We start from the raw sequence: 20,281 nt of genomic DNA, 5'->3' as shown, positions 1-20,281 counted from the left end.
TCCATGAGGAATTATAGGTGTTTCCATAGGGTTCTCCCATGTAATTCACCTCTTCCATTGAAGGGTTCTCAGGATCATAAGCTTCTTCTTCAGATGAAGCATTCTTAGTACTGCCTGGTGCATTTTGCATTCCAGACAGACTTTGAGAAATCGAATTGACTTGCTGAGTCAATATTTTGTTCTGAGCTAGTATGACTTTCAGAGTATCAATCTCAAGAACTCCTTTCTTCTGATTTGTCCCATTGTTCACAGGATTTCTTTCAGAAGTGTACATGAATTGGTTATTTGCAACCATTTCAATTAGTTCTTGAGCTTCTGTAGGCGTCTTCTTCAGATGAAGAGATCCTCCAGCAGAGCTATCCAAAGACATCTTGGACAGTTCAGACAGACCATCATAGAAAATACCTATGATGCTCCATTCAGAAAACATGTCAGAAGGACATTTTCTGATCAATTGTTTGTATCTTTCCCAAGCTTCATAGAGGGATTCTCCTTCCTTCTGTCTGAAGGTTTGGACTTCCACTCTAAGCTTACTCAATTTTTGAGGTGGAAAGAACTTTGCCAAGAAGGCATTGACTAGCTTTTCCCAAGAGTTCAGACTTTCTTTGGGTTGTGAATCCAACCATATTCTAGCTCTGTCTCTTACAGCAAAAGGGAATAGCATAAGTCTGTAGACCTCAGGATCGACCCCATTAGTCTTGACTGTGTCACAGATTTGCAAGAATTCAGCTAAAAACTGATGAGGATCTTCCAATGGAAGTCCATGGAACTTGCAATTCTGTTGCATTAGAGAAACTAATTGAGACTTAACCTCAAAGTTGTTTGCTCCAATGGCAGGGATAGAGATGCTTCTCCCATAGAAGTCGGGAGTAGGTGCAGTAAAGTCATCCAGCACCTTCCTTGCATTGTTTGCATTGTTGTTGTTTTCGGCGGCCATGGTTTCTTCTTCCTTGAAGATTTCTGTTAGGTCCTCAGAGAGTTGTGCCTTAGCTTCTCTTAGTTTTCGCTTCAAGGTCCTTTCAGGTTCAGGGTCAGCCTCAACAAGAATACTTTTGTCTTTGCTCCTGCTCATATGAAAGAGAAGAGAACAAGAAAATGTGGAATCCTCTATGTCACAGTATAGAGATTCCTTGAGGTGTCAGAGGAACAGAAAAATAGAAGGAAGAGGTAGAAGAATTCGAACTTAGTGAGATAGAGTTCGAATTGTGCATTGAGGAGGAGTAGTACTCCATAAATAGAAGGATGTGAGAAGAGAGGAAGAGTTTTTTTTTTTCGAAAATAAAAAAAATTTAAAATCATTTTGAAAAAGATTTTGAAGAAGATATGATTGAAAACTTAATTTTGAAAAAGATATGATTAAGAAGATATGATTGAGAAGTTATGGTTTTAAAAAGATATGATTGAAAAGATATGATTTGAAAAACAATTTGAAAAGATTTGATTTTAAAAATTAATGACTTGCCTAACAAGAAAAGATATAATTCAAACATTAAACCTTTCTCAACAGAAAAGGCAACATACTTGAAATGTTCAATCAAATCATTAATTGTTAGCAAGTATCTTTGAAAAGGGAAAGAAATTGATTTTGAAAAAGATTTGATTGAAAAGATTTGATTTGAAAAAGATTTGATTTTGAAAAATTTTGAAAACTTGAAAAAAATCTGCATTAAAAACAAAATCTTCCCTCTTATGCCATCCTGGCGTTAAACGCCCAGAATGGTGCACATTCTGGCGTTTAACGCCCAATGCACTACCCTTTTGGGCGTTAAACGCCCAGCCAGGCACCCTAACTGGCGTTTAAACGCCAGTCTGCCTTCTTCACTGGCCGTTTTGAACGCCCAGCTTTTTCTGTATAATTCCTCTGCTGCATGTACTGAATCTTCAGTTCTCTGTATTATTGACTTGGAAATAGAACCAATATCAAATAAACAATGCATGCAAGACACCAAACTTAAAATAAGACACTAGACTCAAACAAGAAACATAAAGTATTTTTTTGTTTTTATGATTTTGTAAATTTTTTTGTGCTTTTTCGAAAATTATATGAAAAAAGAAAATAAGGGTTTCAGAATTCTTAATTAGAATTCCAGGAATCAGTGCAATGCTAGTCTAAGACTCCGGTCCAGGAATTAGACATGGCTTCACAGCCAGCCAAGCTTTCAAAGAAAGCTCCGGTCCAAAACACTAGACATGGCCAATGGCCAGCCAAGCCTCAGCAGATCATTGCTCCAACAGCAAGATTGATATGGATCAACAAGCTCTTGTGATGATAAGTTGAAACCTCGGTCCAATAAGATTAGACATGGCTTCACAGCCAGCCAGATTTCAACAGATCACCATGAAACTCTAGAATTCATTCTTAAAGAAATTCTGAAAAAAAAAATACCTAATCTAAGCAACAAGATGAACCGTCAGTTGTCCATACACGAAACAATCCCCGGCAATGGCGCCAAAAACTTGGTGTGCGAAATTGTGATCATTACTTTTCACAACTCAAATAATCCCTAGTAATGGCCCCAAAAACTTGGTGCTCAATACCATGGCATAAACACAACTTCGCACAACTAACCAGCAAGTGCACTGGGTCGTCCAAGTAATAAACCTTACGCGAGTAAGGGTCGATCCCACGGAGATTGTTGGTATGAAGCAAGCTATGGTCACCTTGTAAATCTCAGTCAGGCAGACTCAAATGGGTATAGATGATGAATAAAACATAAAGATAAAGATAGAGATACTTATGCAATTCATTGGTGAGAACTTCAGATAAGCGAATGGAGATGCTTTGTCCCTTCCGTCTCTCTGCTTTCTTACTGTCTTTATCCAATCCTTCTTACTCCTTTCCATGGCAAGCTTATGCAAGGGTTTCACCGTTGTCAGTGGCTACCTCCCATCCTCTCAGTGGAAATGTTCAACGCACCCTGTCACGGCACGGCTATCCAGCTGTCGGTTCTCGATCATGTCGGAATAGAATCCAGTGATTCTTTTGTGTCTGTCACTAACGCCCCACAATCGCGAGTTTGAAGCACGTCACAGTCATTCAATCATTGAATCCTACTCAGAATACCACAGACAAGGTTTAGACCTTCCGGATTCTCTTGAATGCCGCCATCAGTTCTAGCCTATACCACGAAGACTCTGATCTAACGGAATGGCTGGCTCGGTTGTCAGGCGAGCGCTCGGTTGTCAGGCGATCAACCATGCGTCGTGTATCAGGAATCCAAGAGATATTCACCCAATCTAAGGTAGAACGGAGGTGGTTGTCAGTCACACGTTCATAGGTGAGAATGATGATGAGTGTCACGGATCATCACATTCATCAAGTTGAAGAACAAGTGATATCTTGGAACAAGAACAAGCTGAATTGAATAGAAGAACAATAGTAATTGCATTAATACTCGAGGTACAGCAGAGCTCCACACCTTAATCTATGGTGTGTAGAAACTCCACCATTGAAAATACATAAGAACAAGGTCTAGGCATGGCCGTGAGGCCAGCCTCCCAATGATCTAAGAACTAGATGTCCAAAGATGATCCTAAGATCAAAAATGATCCGAAGATGAAAATACAATAGTAAAAGGTCCTATTTATAGGGAACTAGTAGCTTAAGAATTACAAAGATGAGTAAATGACATAAAAATCCACTTCCGGGCCCACTTGGTGTGTGCTTGGGCTGAGCAATGAAGCATTTTCATGTAGAGACTCTTCTTGGAGTTAAACACCAGCTTTTGTGCCAGTTTGGGCGTTTAACTCCCACTTTGGTGCCAGTTCCGGCGTTTAACGCTGGGAATTCTGAAGGTGACTTTGAACGCCGGTTTGGGCCATCAAATCTTGGGCAAAGTATGGACTATCATATATTGCTGGAAAGCCCAGGATGTATACTTTCCAACGCCGTTGAGAGCGCGCCAATTGGGCCTCTGTAACTCCAGAAAATCCACTTCGAGTGCAGGGAGGTCAGAATCCAACAGCATCTGCAGTCCTTTTCAGTCTCTGAATCAGATTTTTGCTCAGGTCCCTCAATTTCAGCCAGAAAATACCTGAAATCACAGAAAAACACACAAACTCATAGTAAAGTCCAGAAAAGTGAATTTTAACTAAAAACTAATTAAAATATATTAAAAACTCAACTAAATATACTAAAAACATACTAAAAACAATGCCAAAAAGCGTACAAATTATCCACTCATCAATGACTCTTCTAACAAAAACATAATGGTAAAAGATCTCTTGGATACACACATCCGTTTATCATTAAGTCAAAAAGAAACTCAAGCTATAGTTCATGTAGTAACATTGGCATTAACATGCTTGCATTCTAATCCAACGTCAAGACCATGAATGCAGCAAGTGTTGCACGAGCTTTCTACTTCTAAACAGTCATTGTCATTGCTTTTTGCTGAGATTATTACAGTTCATCAATTGATAGCATAATCTCCAGGGAGATAGCAATAGTGAAATAACTGCTAATTAGAAGATGAATAAGGTAAGAAATTATTATTATTGAAGCAATATTTTTTTTTCTATTTAGAACTCTAATGCTTTGCTAAATACAATGAACATATAATCATTAATTCATTACTATATGCGTGAGGTTAAGGACATGGTTAAGGCTTACCATGTATTTTCTTTGATCTATTCAATTTCCTCACAAAGTTCTTCAATTTTTTTTAGTTCAATTTTTATTTAGCTTACATCCAATATTAACATCTTGGTTATTCTTTCCATCTTTTTTTTTTTAAGTTTTGATATGTTCTTATGTCTTTTATAATTAGAATAATCAATAATACAAAATATTTTTAAGCCATTCATACTCATAACAAACATATGATTTGATGGTGTCACTGCTGACTATTACATGTGGCTATCTTTGATGATGATGATGGCAATATATTGTTTTGTAAGGGGACATAATCTACTCATTCTAGCTTATGATCTGGGGCAATATGTATAACTTGGAACAACAATAGATGATGCAATTGGTGAAGCATATGACAAGATAGCCAAATGACTTGGACTTAATTTGAGGAGAAGCGGTGGTCCTTCTATAGAGGAGCTTGCTAAAGAGGGAAATGCCAAATCAATAAGATTTTCAGTAAGTATTCTTAGAATATTATATCCCACCCATCTTGATTTTTCCATCTGACATGACTATGGTGGTTGTTATGCTTCTAGTGGAGATTTTAAGTTAACTCTTATTTTTATTTTAGGTTCTAATGAAGCAGCACAAGGATTGCAACTTCTCCTATACTGGTCTAAAATCCAAGTAAGGTTGGCAATCAAATCCAAAAAGATGTACGTAAGTATTTTCTGCTGTTTTTGTTATATTTTATATTTATAAAAATTATGGGGGAGCTAGGTCATAACTCATAAACCTAGTAGAAGCTGGATAATCTATCCTTTATATCATTGCATGTGCTCTGTTATATTTGTTTGCCATACTATATAAAAGATTTCTGCTTTGAAGTTAAGTACGTGACTGGTTTCTGATGTGTTTCCTTTATAGTTTTACTTTTGTTTGGCTTTACTCTTATAAGGAGGATCTCCTGTTTTCCCATATACTTGTGTATTTCTTCTCTGCCTTACTAATATTCTTCTTTTATCAATAAATAAATAAATAAAAGACTAATTTTCACATTCTGTTAGTGTTAGCTTCGTGTAATCAGATAATAAAAGAATGATTGCATGTTGTGAAAAGTATTTTTGTATAGTAGCGATAAATTATGCAAACATTTTTCAATTTATTATTACATACATATGAGGATATGGGCTATGAAATTTTTTGCAGTGATGCCAAGATCCCTATTTCTTCTGCAAGTAAGGAAGATCGATTGGCCTGGACTGATATTGCTGCTGCTTTTCAGGTTAGTTATGTTTTTGTAGGTTTTGTACGTTATGGCATGCGAAACTTATCTATATTAGGTCTAGATAATGACTTGGGTGAAATCACTGCATCTGTTCTGTCTTGATCATCTTTAATTTATGTCTAATTGATGTCTTATTTCTATATGTGGTCAGCGAATTACAGTGTTACATCTTGAAAAAAAGTGTGAACGTGCAATACAATGGGCATTAAAGATAGAAGCTTCTATAAGACACCTGGTTATTTGAAGTCTGAGTAGTTTCTTTCTTTCAAATGACATCAATCCTTCCTATTCTATTTATTTTACATTGAAAAATCTAAATAACTTTCTATTTTATGCCATCTATTGCAAGTTATCTCTAGTGGTGTTGCATCAAATCATTATGTTCGATCTCATCTTGATATTGTTGTGAAGAAGAATGGCTTGCAACTTGTATGCCTTCCTCCCCGACTTTGTACTAACAATGGTAATAATATAGCTTTTGAGTTGCTATTAGTTGTAAGTAGTCAAAGTTCTCAAAAAACCAAATTAGGTTGTTATCTTTTGTTAATGCAAGAAATATAGCTTTTATTTATTTATTTTAAGTTTTTTCTTGAACAGGTGTAATGGTAGCTTGGACTGGCATTGATGAGCACTTTTGCATGGAAGATATGACCCTCCTCCACCTGCAGAAGAACCAGAAAACTTCGTGGTGCATTTTCTTATATAAACAATTTGCTTTCCTATCATGACTCAATGGATTTGGATGCTATAATTCATTTGGGAGAAATATTATAGTTAACAGTATTTTACAGAATCAACATGATCGATTATTGTAATCCAGCTCATAAAAAATGTTGAATTCATTTTTGAGTGATACGTTTATCTACTCTCATGGATTGCAAATTTGAGTTGCTTTTGCTGCCTTTATCTTATTATATTCTATGTTTAATTCATTCTTTGTCCTACTAAGAAAATGTGAGGATCTAAGCTGTATTTAAATGAATCTCGTAGATGTTAATTACGTAATAGTAAAAAGTTAACATTGATAGTGTCAGAAATTTCATATGTTGCTACATGTTATGCTTGTTTCATCAGTCACTGATTCTTTCAACTGTGATTCATTTCATTATGATATCCGGCCGAGGTGGCTGCTAGGGAAAGAATATGTTGATGGAAGAAGTGAAGCACGCTCAATAAAAGGGCTTGTCTTCATCCATCTCTTACATCTATAATTCAAGAATCATCACAGCAGTGACATTGCATGTACTTCCATGTTGCTTCAGCCTTTTCATGAAGCTCTGCTGCACTGTTTTTGATGGGCTGAAATGTACTAAAACACATAATATGTCAAGTTTGATGCTTTTCTTGAGACACTGGTAATTAGCATCATACCAGTGTCCCAAAAAAATTCAGCAATGTTATCATAGGGTAAAAAAAGGTGGTGAAAGTGAAAATTAAAAAGAGAGCTTATTATATTAAATTAGAGCGATCCTATTACTATTTTTAATTTTTTTTAAGGGAAAAAAAAGAAAAAATTATAGCTTGAATTCTTAAGGCAATTTGTAAATGTTATAGCACAAAATGTTTTGTAATTATTCTATCCACTAAGCTGTGGTGGTACAGGTTTTTTTTTATAATATCCAGATATATATTGTATATTTTTCACATTTTTCATTTTTTAAGTTCCGTTGTTTATATGTTGAGAAAAATTTGAGGGCCAACAATTTTAGTTCATATGAGCCAAATGGCCAGCAGTCTAACACTTTTCGTCCATTAGTAAAATTTCTCCCCTCTTTTTAAAATCTCTTGTATAATAATTTTATGGTTTTTTTTCTCTCCAAAAATAGAAACTGTTTTTGATGGGCTGAAATGTACTAAAACACATAATATGTCAAGTTTGATGCTTTTCTTGAGACACTGGTAATTAGCATCATACCAGTGTCCCAAAAAAATTCAGCAATGTTATCATAGGGTAAAAAAAGGTGGTGAAAGTGAAAATTAAAAAGAGAGCTTATTATATTAAATTAGAGCGATCCTATTACTATTTTTAATTTTTTTTAAGGGAAAAAAAGAAAAAATTATAGCTTGAATTCTTAAGGCAATTTGTAAATGTTATAGCACAAAATGTTTTGTAATTATTCTATCCACTAAGCTGTGGTGGTACACGTTTTTTTTTTTATAATATCCAGATATATATTGTATATTTTTCACATTTTTCATTTTTTAAGTTCCGTTGTTTATATGTTGAGAAAAATTTGAGGGCCAACAATTTTAGTTCATATGGGCCAAATGGCCAGCAGTCTAACACTTTTCGTCCATTAGTAAAATTTCTGGTTTTTTCTCTCTCCAAAAATAGAAAAATTCGAACCCACGACCTCTAGGTGAGTATGAAGAAATTATGCCATTTGAGTTATAGTTCGTTGGCTTTTATGGGTTAGTTTGATTTATAAAACTATAAAAGTATATTACAAATTAAACAATTTTAGTCGATCAAATCATCCGCTTACTCGAAATTTTCAAAGTTTGAATTTATATATGTACTAATTTGTTAGTCAATCAGAATTTAAATTCGTAATGAATTAGTTCTTAGTAATTCCGTAATATTATAAAAAAAAATACTAAAACAGTACTACCTTATAATTCTAATCATCCACAATATGTGTATCAAAATAAAAAATTTTTAAAAATTAATATTGTACCTGTAAATATGATGTTATAGTTTTGAGATACAAAAATATTTTTTCTTCTTTCAATATAATGCATAAATAAATACTTTTTATTCGTTCACGTATCAATGGTTCTATAACCAAATCTATGCAAGGGTTGGCAGAATTTCGTTATAAAAATTCTATATTTTGCTAAATAAAATACATTACCATAAAATTACTGAAATTATTCTCCTGAAGTGTTATTCTGAGACTCAGAAGTGGCAACCAGTGTTGTTAGAACCGGACCGACCTATCCGGTCGGATCAGAAAATTGGCGAACCAGTCACAAGGTTGGTCTGATTGAGTAATCTGATCGTATAAAAAGAATGGTATGGCTTAGTTGGACCGTCCGATTTTGATAAAAATCGGAGAACCGGCGGATTTAAAACCCGGACCGTTTTTTCAGAAAAAAAAAAAAAAAACGGAAAGAAACCCTACCCTACCCAAGCACCCAAACCCAGTAACCCTTCTCGAAGCAACCATGCCCCCCACCCCCCGGGTCCCCCTCCCCCCTCTTTCTCTCAAATCTCAATCTCACTGAGTGCTCTTCCTCTCACACTCAAAAAAACCATCCGCTGACCGCCACCGCACGGCTGCTGCCACCTCACCGGCTCCTGCCACCTCACCGGCTCCTTTGCCTCGGCTCTCCGGCTCCTGTGCATCACCTTCACTGCGTCTTCGCCTCTGCCTCTCCGTCTGCGTCGCCGTCGTGCTTGGTCTCCCTCTTCTCTGCTCGTTGTCTCGTGTGCGTCTCTCGTCGTCTTCAGTCTCCGCACGGCCTCCGTCTCTCGTCTTGTTGCTGCTGCCTCCCCTATCCGGTCTCTGCTTCGCCGTGCTTGGTCTCCCTCTTCTCTGCCTGCGTTCTGCCTTCACATCACATCACATCATCAGGTAAGCTTTTTAATTTTTTTTTAGTTATTCGGTTACTGGATTATAATCTGTTTAACGGATTAATTGATTAACTGATCAGTTGATTCTTGATTTTTGTTGATTATAATTTGTTGATTCTTGGCAGATTATTCAAGTTTTGTTGATACATTGGAATATATGTAGTGTAATATATGTAGGTTTAGTGACTGTTTGATGTTTTTTTTTTTTTTTTTGCTGATGATTGGTGTTTAGCGTTGATTTGTTGCTGTTTTTATATTAGTATGGTGAATTGAGATGCTGTTCTTATATTGTTGGTGTTGTTTTTTATATTGTTCTATGAATTTATATTGTTGGATAGTGGATAGGTTCTGTGAATTTGAGTTACTGCTTTGTTTATATTGTTTTTTATAGTGGATAGGTTCTGGAAATGTATATTGTTATGCTCATGTTTATTTTGTTGCATAATCTGTGATGGCTTGGTTTTGTTTGCAGGGGTTTAAACTAGGAGTATTTGGCACTTCTCAATTCTAAGCTTTATGTTTAAAAGTTCAAACTTTTGAAACTTTATTGCATTCTTTTATCCCTTTTATCTGCAACATACGACTTTGACAAATAATGATTTGGCGGAATTAGTTCATATTCTGTGCATGAAGGGTTTATGATTATATACTTTTGAAAATTCTAGTCACAATTGTCTTTTATGGGAAGCAATAAAAACAAGTCTCAAATTAGTTATTTTTAGAAATTGAGACAATTGTTATTAAAATGTTAGTGACAATATGTATTTCAAATTTTAATTTTAAGTTTTTGATTATTTTATAATTTTTATTTACGTGAGATCGAGTCAACCGGTTGAATCAATGACCCAGTGACCCAGTAGTTTGACCAGTTCGATCACCGCTTCGGTTCTAACAACTATGGTGGCGACTGCTTCTATCAAAATCTGACTCCTTCGATGCCTAACTCAAACCTAAAGCTCTTGTTTTCTGAAGCTTCTTCAACCACTTTCTTCCTTTCTCTGTGATGTCGTACAACCCTGATTCCTTCTCTCCTTCCCTGTAAGCCCCCTTTTCTTTTTATTCACTCAACGAACACATTTCATTATATCAATGTAATGTCTTTTTTTGTTCTGCCGATAACCCATGTCTCAGTTATAAGAAAGTTGTGTTCTTTTTCTGTTTTTCTTATCAAAAGGGGTTCTAATGCATAGACATGTATTACAATTCATTGGATTATTCACTTTAGCTTTTTTATTGGACTATGTTGTTATGTTTTTTGTTTTGTTTTTCCTTCGATCTTAAACCATTGTTGATGTTGTTGTTGTTGTTGATAATGCCTGCATATGATTTTGACATCTTAATTTTAGCTTTCCTTGTGATTCATATTTGTTGTTGATTGTTCCTACGGTTTATATCAAAAGTGTTGTGTGTACTGAAGTTTGTCATCTACCATGTTCATGTAAGTGACAATAGTTTTTGGCTACATTCTTAAGAAGCAGGGGAAATTTCAGCCATGCTCTTTCTTTATGTCAGCAAACTCAGATCATTGTCTTCTTTGATCCCAGCCGAATTTTTAGGCTTTTGTTCTTGTTTACATACTCGCTCATTGTTGCCCTATGCCAAACACATCAATTGGAACACAACCCACAGTTTTGTTCAAAGAAACCCACTTCTTTCTCTCTTAGAAATATGTAAATCCTTGGTTCAGTTAAAGCAAATTCAAGCTCAAATGACCTTAACAGGCTTAATAGACAATAGCTTGCTGCAAGTCGCCTTGTTGCTTTCTGCGCTCTCTCAGAATCTCAAATTCTTGGATATTGCACAAAAATTTTATATCATACAAACGAACCAAATGTCTTTTCTTGGAATACGCAATTAGGGGATATATAGAAAGTGGAGACTTAGATGGAGCACTTGTTTTGTACAAGAAAATGTTGCAGTATGATGGGTTGAAGCCAGATAATCATACGTATCCGTTATTGCTTAAAGCATGTTCTTCTCCTTCTCTAAATTGTGTAGGTCATACTATATTTGGACATGTATTAAAGTTTGGGTTCGAATTTAACTTATTTGTGCACAATGCATTAATCTCTATGCTACTGTCCTATGGGAACTTAGAGGCAGCATATGATGTGTTCAATAGAGGATGTGTGAGGGACCTGGTAACTTGGAATGCGATGATTACGGGATGTGTTAGAAGAGGACTGGAGATTGATGCTATAAAACTCTATCAGGAAATGGAGGTTGAGAAGGTGAAACCAAATGAGATTACAATGATTGGGTTGGTTTCTTCTTGTTCTCGGTTACATGATTTGAATCTTGGTAGAGAATTTCATCGTTACATCAAAGAACATAAGCTTGAGTTGACAGTTCCACTTATTAATGCACTTATGGACATGTATGTGAAGTGTGGAGACCTATTGGCTGCACAAGTTTTATTTGATAACATGGCACAGAAGACCATTGTTTCATGGACTACAATGGTTCTTGGATATGCCAGATTCGGTTATCTTGATATTGCTAGGAAAATTTTATATAAAGTTCCAGAGAAGAGTGTTGTTCCTTGGAATGCAATCATCAGTGGCTGTGTTCAAACAAAGCATAGTAAGGAGGCATTGACTTTATTCCATGAAATGCAAATTAATAATACAGAGCCTGACAAAGTGACCATGATCAACTGCTTGTGTGCATGTTCACAACTAGGAATACTTGATGTTGGAATATGGATTCACCATTATATTGAAAGAAAAAATCTTTCTGTAGATGTCACCTTGGGAACTGCTCTAGTTGACATGTATGCCAAGTGCGGAAATATTGACAGGGCTCTCCAGGTTTTTCAAGAGCTTCCTCAAAGAAATTGTTTGACCTGGACAACTATTATTTGCGGTTTAGCATTTAATGGGAATTCTCCTGATGCTATATACTATTTCTCAGAAATGATTCGTATTGGATTGATGCCTGATGAGATCACCTTTCTTGGTGTCTTATCAGCTTGTTGCCATGGAGGTTTAGTTGAAGAAGGCCGCAAATATTTTTCTCAAATGAGCTCCAAATTCAATATATTCCCTAAGCTTAAACACTACTCTTGCATGGTGGATCTTCTAGGAAGGGCTGGTCATCTGGAGGATGCTGAAGAGCTTATCCGCAATTTGCCTATAGAAGCGGATGCTGCGGTGTGGGGTGCTTTATTCTTTGCTTGTCGTGTTCATGGCAATGTTCAGATTGGGGAGAGGGCAGCTATGAAGCTCCTTGAGATGGATCCTCAAGATAGTGGGAATTATGTTCTCCTTGCTAGCATGTACAGTGAAGCGAAAATGTTGAAGGAGGCAAGGAGTGCAAGGAAACTAATGAAGGAAAGAGGGGTAGATAAGCTTCCTGGTTGCAGCTCCATTGAGATCAATGGCATTGTTCATGAGTTTGTGGTAAAGGATGCATTACATCCACAGTCTGAAATGATTTATGAAAGCCTGATTTCTTTGACAAAGCAACTGGAGCTTCTTGAAGTTACATCCGCAGTTCCAGCTTCTGGAGATAATCTTTCCTTCTAAACTAGCCTACTTACTTGGTGTTCCTCTGCCAACATCTCATAAAATCATGTATCTGGACCTCAACGCTACATGAATTTAACATAAGGTGCATTATGGCACACTGTCAAAGTTTGAAGTGTTGGACTCTACTAATGACTTTTTTCCTAGTTTCTCCTATATTCTGTGGGAAGACAAGATCAAGTTAAAGATATTTAAGTGCTTGTGTGATATATAAAACACTTGCTCTTATATATATATTGCTATTATGTTTTATATTATTAATATACAGAATCAACAATACCTAAATAATATGGTTCAAGACATTTGCAGAAATTATATTGTTGACACTTGACACTTATTTGCTTGTTTCTCCTACTTCTTTATGCTACTTGTTTCTAATAGTTCCGCAATTTTGGGTTCAGGGCTTAGGAGTCCAGAAGAAGCTGACATGGTAATTTTGCCTGACATTGAGGAGAGCAATTGAGAACTGGATTCGATTCAAGATATTTGTATATCATTGCTGAAGTGGACACTGCTGAAATGGTAAGGCAGCAGAAGTGTTTTATTGCGACTACTTCCCCACATCTCCCTTCACCTTTGAATTACATTGAACCATTGATGTTTACACTAACAACAATTTTCTGCTATAAATAGGCTTCATACAAGGAGAATAGAACTGCCCAAATTCGGCTTGTGAGTTCACATAACGAGGTTTATGAACCATGTGATGATTCTTTTGCGCTTGTTGACGCTCTTCTTGCTGATCGCTCTAACTTGTTGGAACATAGTCCTACAATGTGTATGGAGATTGGCTGTGGCAGCGGATATGTCATTACTTCCCTTGCTCTTATTCTTGGGCGGGAAAGAGGTGGCGTCAACTATATCGCAACTGACATAAACCCAAATGCAGTTAAGGTGACCCGTGAAACATTGGACGCACACCGGGTTGACGCAGAGTTGATATTAACAGATATTGCATCTGGGCTAGAGAACCGTCTAGCTGGTTTGGTTGATGTCATGGTTGTAAACCCTCCTTACGTACCTACTCCCGAAGATGAAGTCGGCGCTGAAGGTATTATCTCTTCTTGGGCTGGAGGGGAAAATGGAAGGAGAGTAATTGATCGGGTTCTGCCTGTTGCAGACCATCTTTTGTCCGAAAAGGGATGGTTGTACATGGTCACCTTGACGGCAAACAATCCGTCTGAGATATGCCTGCAGATGAAGAAAAAAGGGTATGCTTCTAAGATTATCATTCAAAGATCGACAGAGGAAGAAAGTCTACATATAATCAAGTTCTGGCGGGATTCCGATACTACAGTAGATGAGGTAACAGACCAATCCCTTATTGGGTTCCTGGGCTCCTTGCTTTCACAAATTCCTCTATTTTCTCTCTGGAGAGGCAGCAATAGTAACGATAACTACTGATTAGAAGGTAATTAATTGTTATTATTTATGGGATATCTTTTTGCTATTTTAAACCTGAATGTCTTGCTATACCTTGTCTATTCAAAATCCTATAATAAATCCAGTAAATAATCATTGCTTTGCTAGGTGGAGTTAGACATATGGATCAACTGAGGCTAGTGAACTCTGTCAAAGACCAAATTTTAAGAGAAAGCATTTAAAGCAAGGTTTTTTTATAGGCTTGCCATGGTTCTTCCTTTGTTCTTTCCCTTTCAATTGTAGTGTGTTCTGCTTGATCCAATTTTCTCACAAGAGCCTCAATTTTTTTTTCTCAATTGAGCAATTTATCACAGGCCAGTTTCTATCGTTGTCACTTCACTAGTTGCAATTTTTTTCGAGTTCATTCATTTCTGATGTTATCATTTCTTTTAAATACATGACTTCCTGTTTTTACTTTAGTTTTTACAAGCTAATTTTGAAAAGCAATCCTTTAAATAGTTTCAAAAATACTTCTAACTTTTAAAAGCTGCAAGTACAGGTATATCTTTTTTATTTATCAAACACAATTAGATGCTCGTACTTTTGAAAAGGACAATTTTCTTTTTAAAAAGTTTTTCCAAACCAAGTTTTAATCTAATCAGTGGACATTATATGTCCTTGTTTGTTTCATTTTATCCATTTGTGGCTTTTTTCTTTTTTCCCTACAGGGATGAGTTAAAATTTAGCATATTGTCCTAAAATTGGAGTATACTACAGGATGAAGGACAGAGGTTACAAATTCATTAAGGAGAACACAACATAATTATCAGCTATAGATGGATGAATTTGCTCAAGATCCAGTTCTAATAAGTAATTATAAATATTTTGGTAGAATCACATTTTAACTTCCAATTAATGTATTATTACATAGTTTTATATAACTTTTTTTTTTCAAATTGCAATTGATGCATAATGTTGTTAAAGTGACTTAACAAGAAATTGCAGGAAAAGAGAGAATAAAAGTCAGAGTCAAGCTAAACATTTTAATATAGAGATTCTATATCCCCATCTCACACGTTCTTCATATTTTCTTTTCAATTTTGTTTATCAAATCAATATGAAGCCCTTTTTGGTAACTCAACTTTATTAGCTTTATCACTAACTTTATCCATGAACTGGAAATAAATTTGATGCGTAATGTGAGGAATGGACAAATTAAGAGTCAGAGCTTGTAGGAAATGGTATTAAGAGTTTAAGATAGTTAAAACAAGTTATTCCTCTTTGGCAAATGGCAACCTTTCTTTTATTTTTTCCTTTTTTCTTTTTGGTTTTTTGAAGTATCTCCAAGCATGCATGAAGAACTAATTCCACATGGATTTGAGCTTCAATTAAGATTCTGTCTTTAGATTGGTGTATATATAAAGTGAAATTGAAAATTTTTACACTTATTTAACTAGAAGAGTAAGTATTAAGTAGTTTTTAAATTAATTAATGGCATTAATTTATAATAATCAAAGTGCTTCAATTCTAACGGGCCCACTTTACATGTTGATTTCTTTCTATCTTTAATTTCCACAAACATAAATGCTATATTATAGAGAGTGGATTTGGATCCTCTAAAGTTTGAATTTTATTTTAGAGAATAAAGTGTAATTTCTTATCATTGATTTCATAAGTGGGAGTGGGATTAATAATAAATATGAAAAAGGAATTGAAAGAGAAATTATTTAAGGATAGAAAATCACACTTCACTCTCTAAAGTGAAATTCAAATTTTAGAGGATCTAAATCCATAGAAAGTAACCTCTCCACTATTTATGCATATTGGTCATATCATGTTGATACATGCAACCAAGTAATTGTTACGGTTAAGTTGCCCGAAGTCTTGCAAGATGAGTATAGAAGACTTTGCAAGACAAGGGATAGGAGTGATAGGACCCTATTATTATTATTCAGTGATTATTCATATGAAAATATTTTTATATAAAAATAATAATTAAGAACCATTAAATAATTTGATATAATTAACTAAACTCTTTAATATAACACGCGTCAATATTTTTATTATTTTCGTATGTTGATGTCTATATGTGAGTAATTATTTTAATTTTTATGTTTTAAACCATATTTATAAAAAGTATAAAACATATGCTTCATAGCTCAACAAATTAGTTACCATTTTAGATTTTCAACTTGAGAGCTAAATTAATGCATGGTAAGGAGTTTGAGGTGGCAGATGATAGTCGAAGAATATTAGAATTAACTTGAGCCATGTAACTTTCCCATTAATTAATTAACAACTCTGATCTCAAGTTTGATACAAAATTTCAGTCAATGTATTTATTCTAAATTGTTGTGTGGACCCTATTTTTATAACTTGTTTTTAAGAGGAACCATATATGTGCATTATTACACAAGTGTAGCTATTTAGTGACCATTTGACACGTTCATTATGATTCCACAAGAACATTGCAATCTCTTTGGACCGGAAGCTTCCAAAGTTGAAAGTGAAAGTGAATGCATAATTTTCCAAAGAAAAAATCTCACAGATCAGTCCTTTTATTAAAATTTAATCAGTATTTAACTATAAAAAAAGAGTGTGTAATCTTATATTATTAGATATAATCTCATATCATTAAAAATATTAATAATAATTAATTAATGACTACAAATCACAAAATGTACCGATGTTCTAAGACTATTGTTTTCCACAATGAAACCGTGTTTGTGCATGCATGGTATTGGTATATAAACATACACACTAACTCATTGTATGTACAAGAGCCTCTTCTTTCTTTGAGAACAAAATAATATATAAAATGGTGGCAAAATGTAGTAACTGCTTTACTTATTACAGCAGTGGTGCTTTTGTTTTCTACCACAGGCTCTTATAGGATATTTCCACCAAATGCACCCAACCTCACCACCGTGGAGCCGCCTTCGTCTTCCTTCAATAATTCGAAAAGACAGTCAGAATGGTTGGTGGGGTAGTCATCACGCCAATGACTCAAACCATTGCGATTGGAGGGGCATCAACTGCAACGATGCTGGAAGTGTTGTAGGGATTTACGGATGGGAATTGAATTACGAGTCCAAATCATTGTGGCTACAGACTTTGAACTTCACGGCCTTCCCCAATTTGGTTTCTCATGAGTTTTGATGGAATGGGGCTTAAGGGAAGCATTTCCAAAGAAATTGGTACTCTTACACACTTTTTTTATGTTGTTTTGTCGAGTAATAATCTTTTATGGTAAGCTGCATTTAAAATTTTCAAACCTCACTCATCTTGAGTTCCTTCATGTTTCTTTTAATTCTCTTAGTAGCATCATTTCATCTACTTTTGGTCTATTGAAAAAATTGATATATCTGAAGTTAGATTCAAATCAAATTGAAGGTCTCATACCACTACAAATACATAATTTAAGTAATTTTATATCATTGAATCTTTCATATAATTTACTCAATGGTTCAATTCCTTTTACTTTGAGACAATCAAAGAATTTGACATATCTCTACTTAGATTCAGATTAAATTGAAGGACATAAATCAATAAAAATAAAAAATTTGAAACAATTACAAATATTAAATCTTTCATTATACATATAATTCAATCAAATAAATGGTTCTATTTCTTCAAAGTTTCAAAATTTGATCAACCTACACACTTTGTATCTTTCTCATAATATGATATCTAGTGTTATACCACTTAAGCTATTTCAGCTCACGAAATTGGTCTCTCTTCACCTTTCTAACAATCAATTGGGTATCAGAGATAAAAAAAAATCTTGATTCTCTTTGTGACGTAAACTTATCCAATAACAAGTTAAAAGGATTGAACCCATTTTTGATACTAAACTGTTTCATGAGTTTTGAAAAAGTAGACTTGAGTAATAATTTGTTAAGTAAAAATATTCCTTCAAAAATAGGTTATATTGATAAACTTAACATGAGCTACAATTTTCTTGGTGGTAGCGTATCTTTTTTGTCCATTAAAGATAATCCTTATATTCCTTAGAGAGAATTTTCTTTATCAAGTTTGGATCTTAGCTACAATAATCTCACAGGTACCTTAACTATAGAATTTACAACTATACCTCATAAATTTGTCATTTAACTTTTTTTAGTGTTCACAAGGATACAAAGGTTTTCATGCAAAATTATTAATTGGTAATACTCCAAAGTCTGTTAATTCTTCTGTTCAAATTAAAAAAAAAAACTAAAAAACCTAATTGTAATTGCTCTTCCCATCACTTGTTGCTTCCTACTTATCATTTTTGAGGGTATATTATGTTATATTCGATGCACCAACAAGGTTAAATTTGAACAAAGTTAAAAAAAGAATGGAGACCTATTTTTCACATAGAACTATGATGGAAAAATTGCATTTAAAAACATCATCAAAGCAACACAGGATTTTGATATAAGATACTGCATAGGAACTGGTGCTTATGGCAGTGTGTACAAAGCCCAACTTCCAAGTGGCAAAATTGTTGCATTGAAGAAACTTCACCTAAGAGAGTCACAAAATCCATCTTTTGCCAAGAGTTTCCACAACGAGATTAAGATGTTGTCACAAATTCGTCATAGAAACATTATCAAGCTTCATGAATTTTGTCTCCACAATCGGTGCATATTTTTCGTATACAAATACATGGAACCAAGAAACTTATTTTATGCCTTAAGTATGGATGATATAATAGAGAGAGAGAGAGAGAGAGAGAGAGAGAAAAGAAGAAGAAGGAAGGACGAGCACGTGGGGGGCACATGCCCCCACTTAAATATTCCTTGTCCCCCGCCCTTTCTGTCTTTTATTTTTTTTATTTCTTTCCAAAAACAAAATTAAAACCCTCTCTTCCTTTCCCTTTACAATTATATTTTCTCATCTCTTTCTTATCTCTTCTCTTTGCAACCAATCACGCAATATCATCAAACTCACCTTCATCATCTCGCTTCCTTTTTCTTCTCTACTCTATCTCTATTTATTCAAAATCTCATTTTCTCAAAATTCTAAATCATGGAATTTCAACTTAATGAGTGAAGGAAGCATTCACCTTTTGGGTTCTGGTTATTATTGAGGTTTCAAGGTAACTCTTTGACTCAATAATTAGCTATATCTTTAATTTTTGTCATTCCTATATTTATGAGTATGCATAAATTCGAATTAGGATTAGAAAATTTAGGGCTTCTGGCAAATTGAGTAAGATTTTGTTAATTAACAACATTGTTAGCTTACAAATATTATTATTGTTATATTTCTAGAGTTTTAAAGTTATTGGACATCAATTGGTAGCTCGGTGGCACGCTCAAAGTTGCTTCCAGTTCTAACCAAGTTGTAAGCGGATAGTGGATCCAGTTCAGGAGGATTTTAGTCTCATCATGGTAAGACTAATCAGCAAGGTTATTCGGGTTATCGAGCTCGTCCTCAAACATCTTTTGTTGGGGTTGCTTTTTCTGGATCTGTTTCCATGAGTGTTTCGTGTCCAAGATCTTTTGTTGGGAGCACTTCTCAATATAGTGCATAAGGTTCTAATCAGAAAATTCTAAGTAAATCTTACTGCCAGCAGTGTGAGATTTACCATTCCGATATATGTTTCAAGGTCACTGGAGCATGTTTTGGTTGTGGTCAATCTGGTCATTTTAGGATAGATTGTCCAAATCTAGAGGAGGCTTTACTCCAGGTATTGCACGTCCTACAACACCAATGCCATCATCTTCAGCTATGTCTATTGGAAATTCTTCTAGTCTTAGTGGCAAAGGAGTAGGTGACAGGGGTCAGACTTATAACAGAGGAAGGAGTCAAACAGGGAGAGATAAGGCACGTGTGTACGCTTTAACACGTCAGGATGCTCAAGCTTTTAATGCTGTGATGGAAAGTACTTTACAAGTTTGTTCTTTAGATGCTCGAGTGTTATTTGATACGGGTTCTCTTTATTTATATGTATCTCCCCATCTTGC

General features: G+C 35.0%; 1 protein-coding gene, 1 non-coding gene and 2 pseudogenes across 5 annotated transcripts; all 4 read left to right on the top strand.

The window, feature by feature from the left end:
- Positions 1 to 428: 428 nt before the first annotated feature.
- Positions 429 to 532, top strand: LOC130938490 (small nucleolar RNA R71). Its single transcript, XR_009069653.1, has one exon. It is a non-coding gene; the product is annotated as a small nucleolar RNA R71 (small nucleolar RNA).
- A 4,320-nt stretch (positions 533 to 4,852) lies between these two features.
- On the top strand, positions 4,853 to 7,095 carry LOC130934542 (probable tRNA N6-adenosine threonylcarbamoyltransferase, mitochondrial; annotated as a pseudogene).
- Positions 7,096 to 10,804: 3,709 nt separating this feature from the next.
- On the top strand, positions 10,805 to 13,453 carry LOC130936295 (pentatricopeptide repeat-containing protein At2g22410, mitochondrial-like; annotated as a pseudogene).
- On the top strand, positions 13,363 to 15,283 carry LOC130936296 (uncharacterized). Of its 4 annotated transcripts, none has more exons than XR_009068088.1 (4): positions 13,363 to 13,487; positions 13,599 to 14,376; positions 14,496 to 14,575; positions 15,105 to 15,283. XR_009068088.1 is itself a non-coding variant. In XM_057866342.1 (3 exons), the coding sequence occupies exons 1-2, from the start codon at positions 13,485 to 13,487 to the stop codon at positions 14,367 to 14,369; spliced, it is 774 nt and encodes a 257-aa protein (XP_057722325.1). In that variant the 5' UTR covers positions 13,363 to 13,484; the 3' UTR covers positions 14,370 to 14,376; positions 15,105 to 15,283. The 4 variants fall into 4 exon arrangements, 2 of the variants coding, with proteins under 2 accessions (XP_057722325.1, XP_057722324.1); XR_009068087.1 differs by having other exon boundaries at positions 15,056 to 15,283; XM_057866342.1 differs by lacking the exon at positions 14,496 to 14,575.
- Positions 15,284 to 20,281: the final 4,998 nt, after the last annotated feature.

Source organism: Arachis stenosperma, chromosome 6, assembly GCF_014773155.1.
Source record: "Arachis stenosperma cultivar V10309 chromosome 6, arast.V10309.gnm1.PFL2, whole genome shotgun sequence".
NCBI classification, from domain to species: domain Eukaryota; kingdom Viridiplantae; phylum Streptophyta; class Magnoliopsida; order Fabales; family Fabaceae; genus Arachis; species Arachis stenosperma.
Note: the sequence above shows the minus strand (reverse complement) of the source record. Positions and strands in the feature narration are given on the sequence as shown.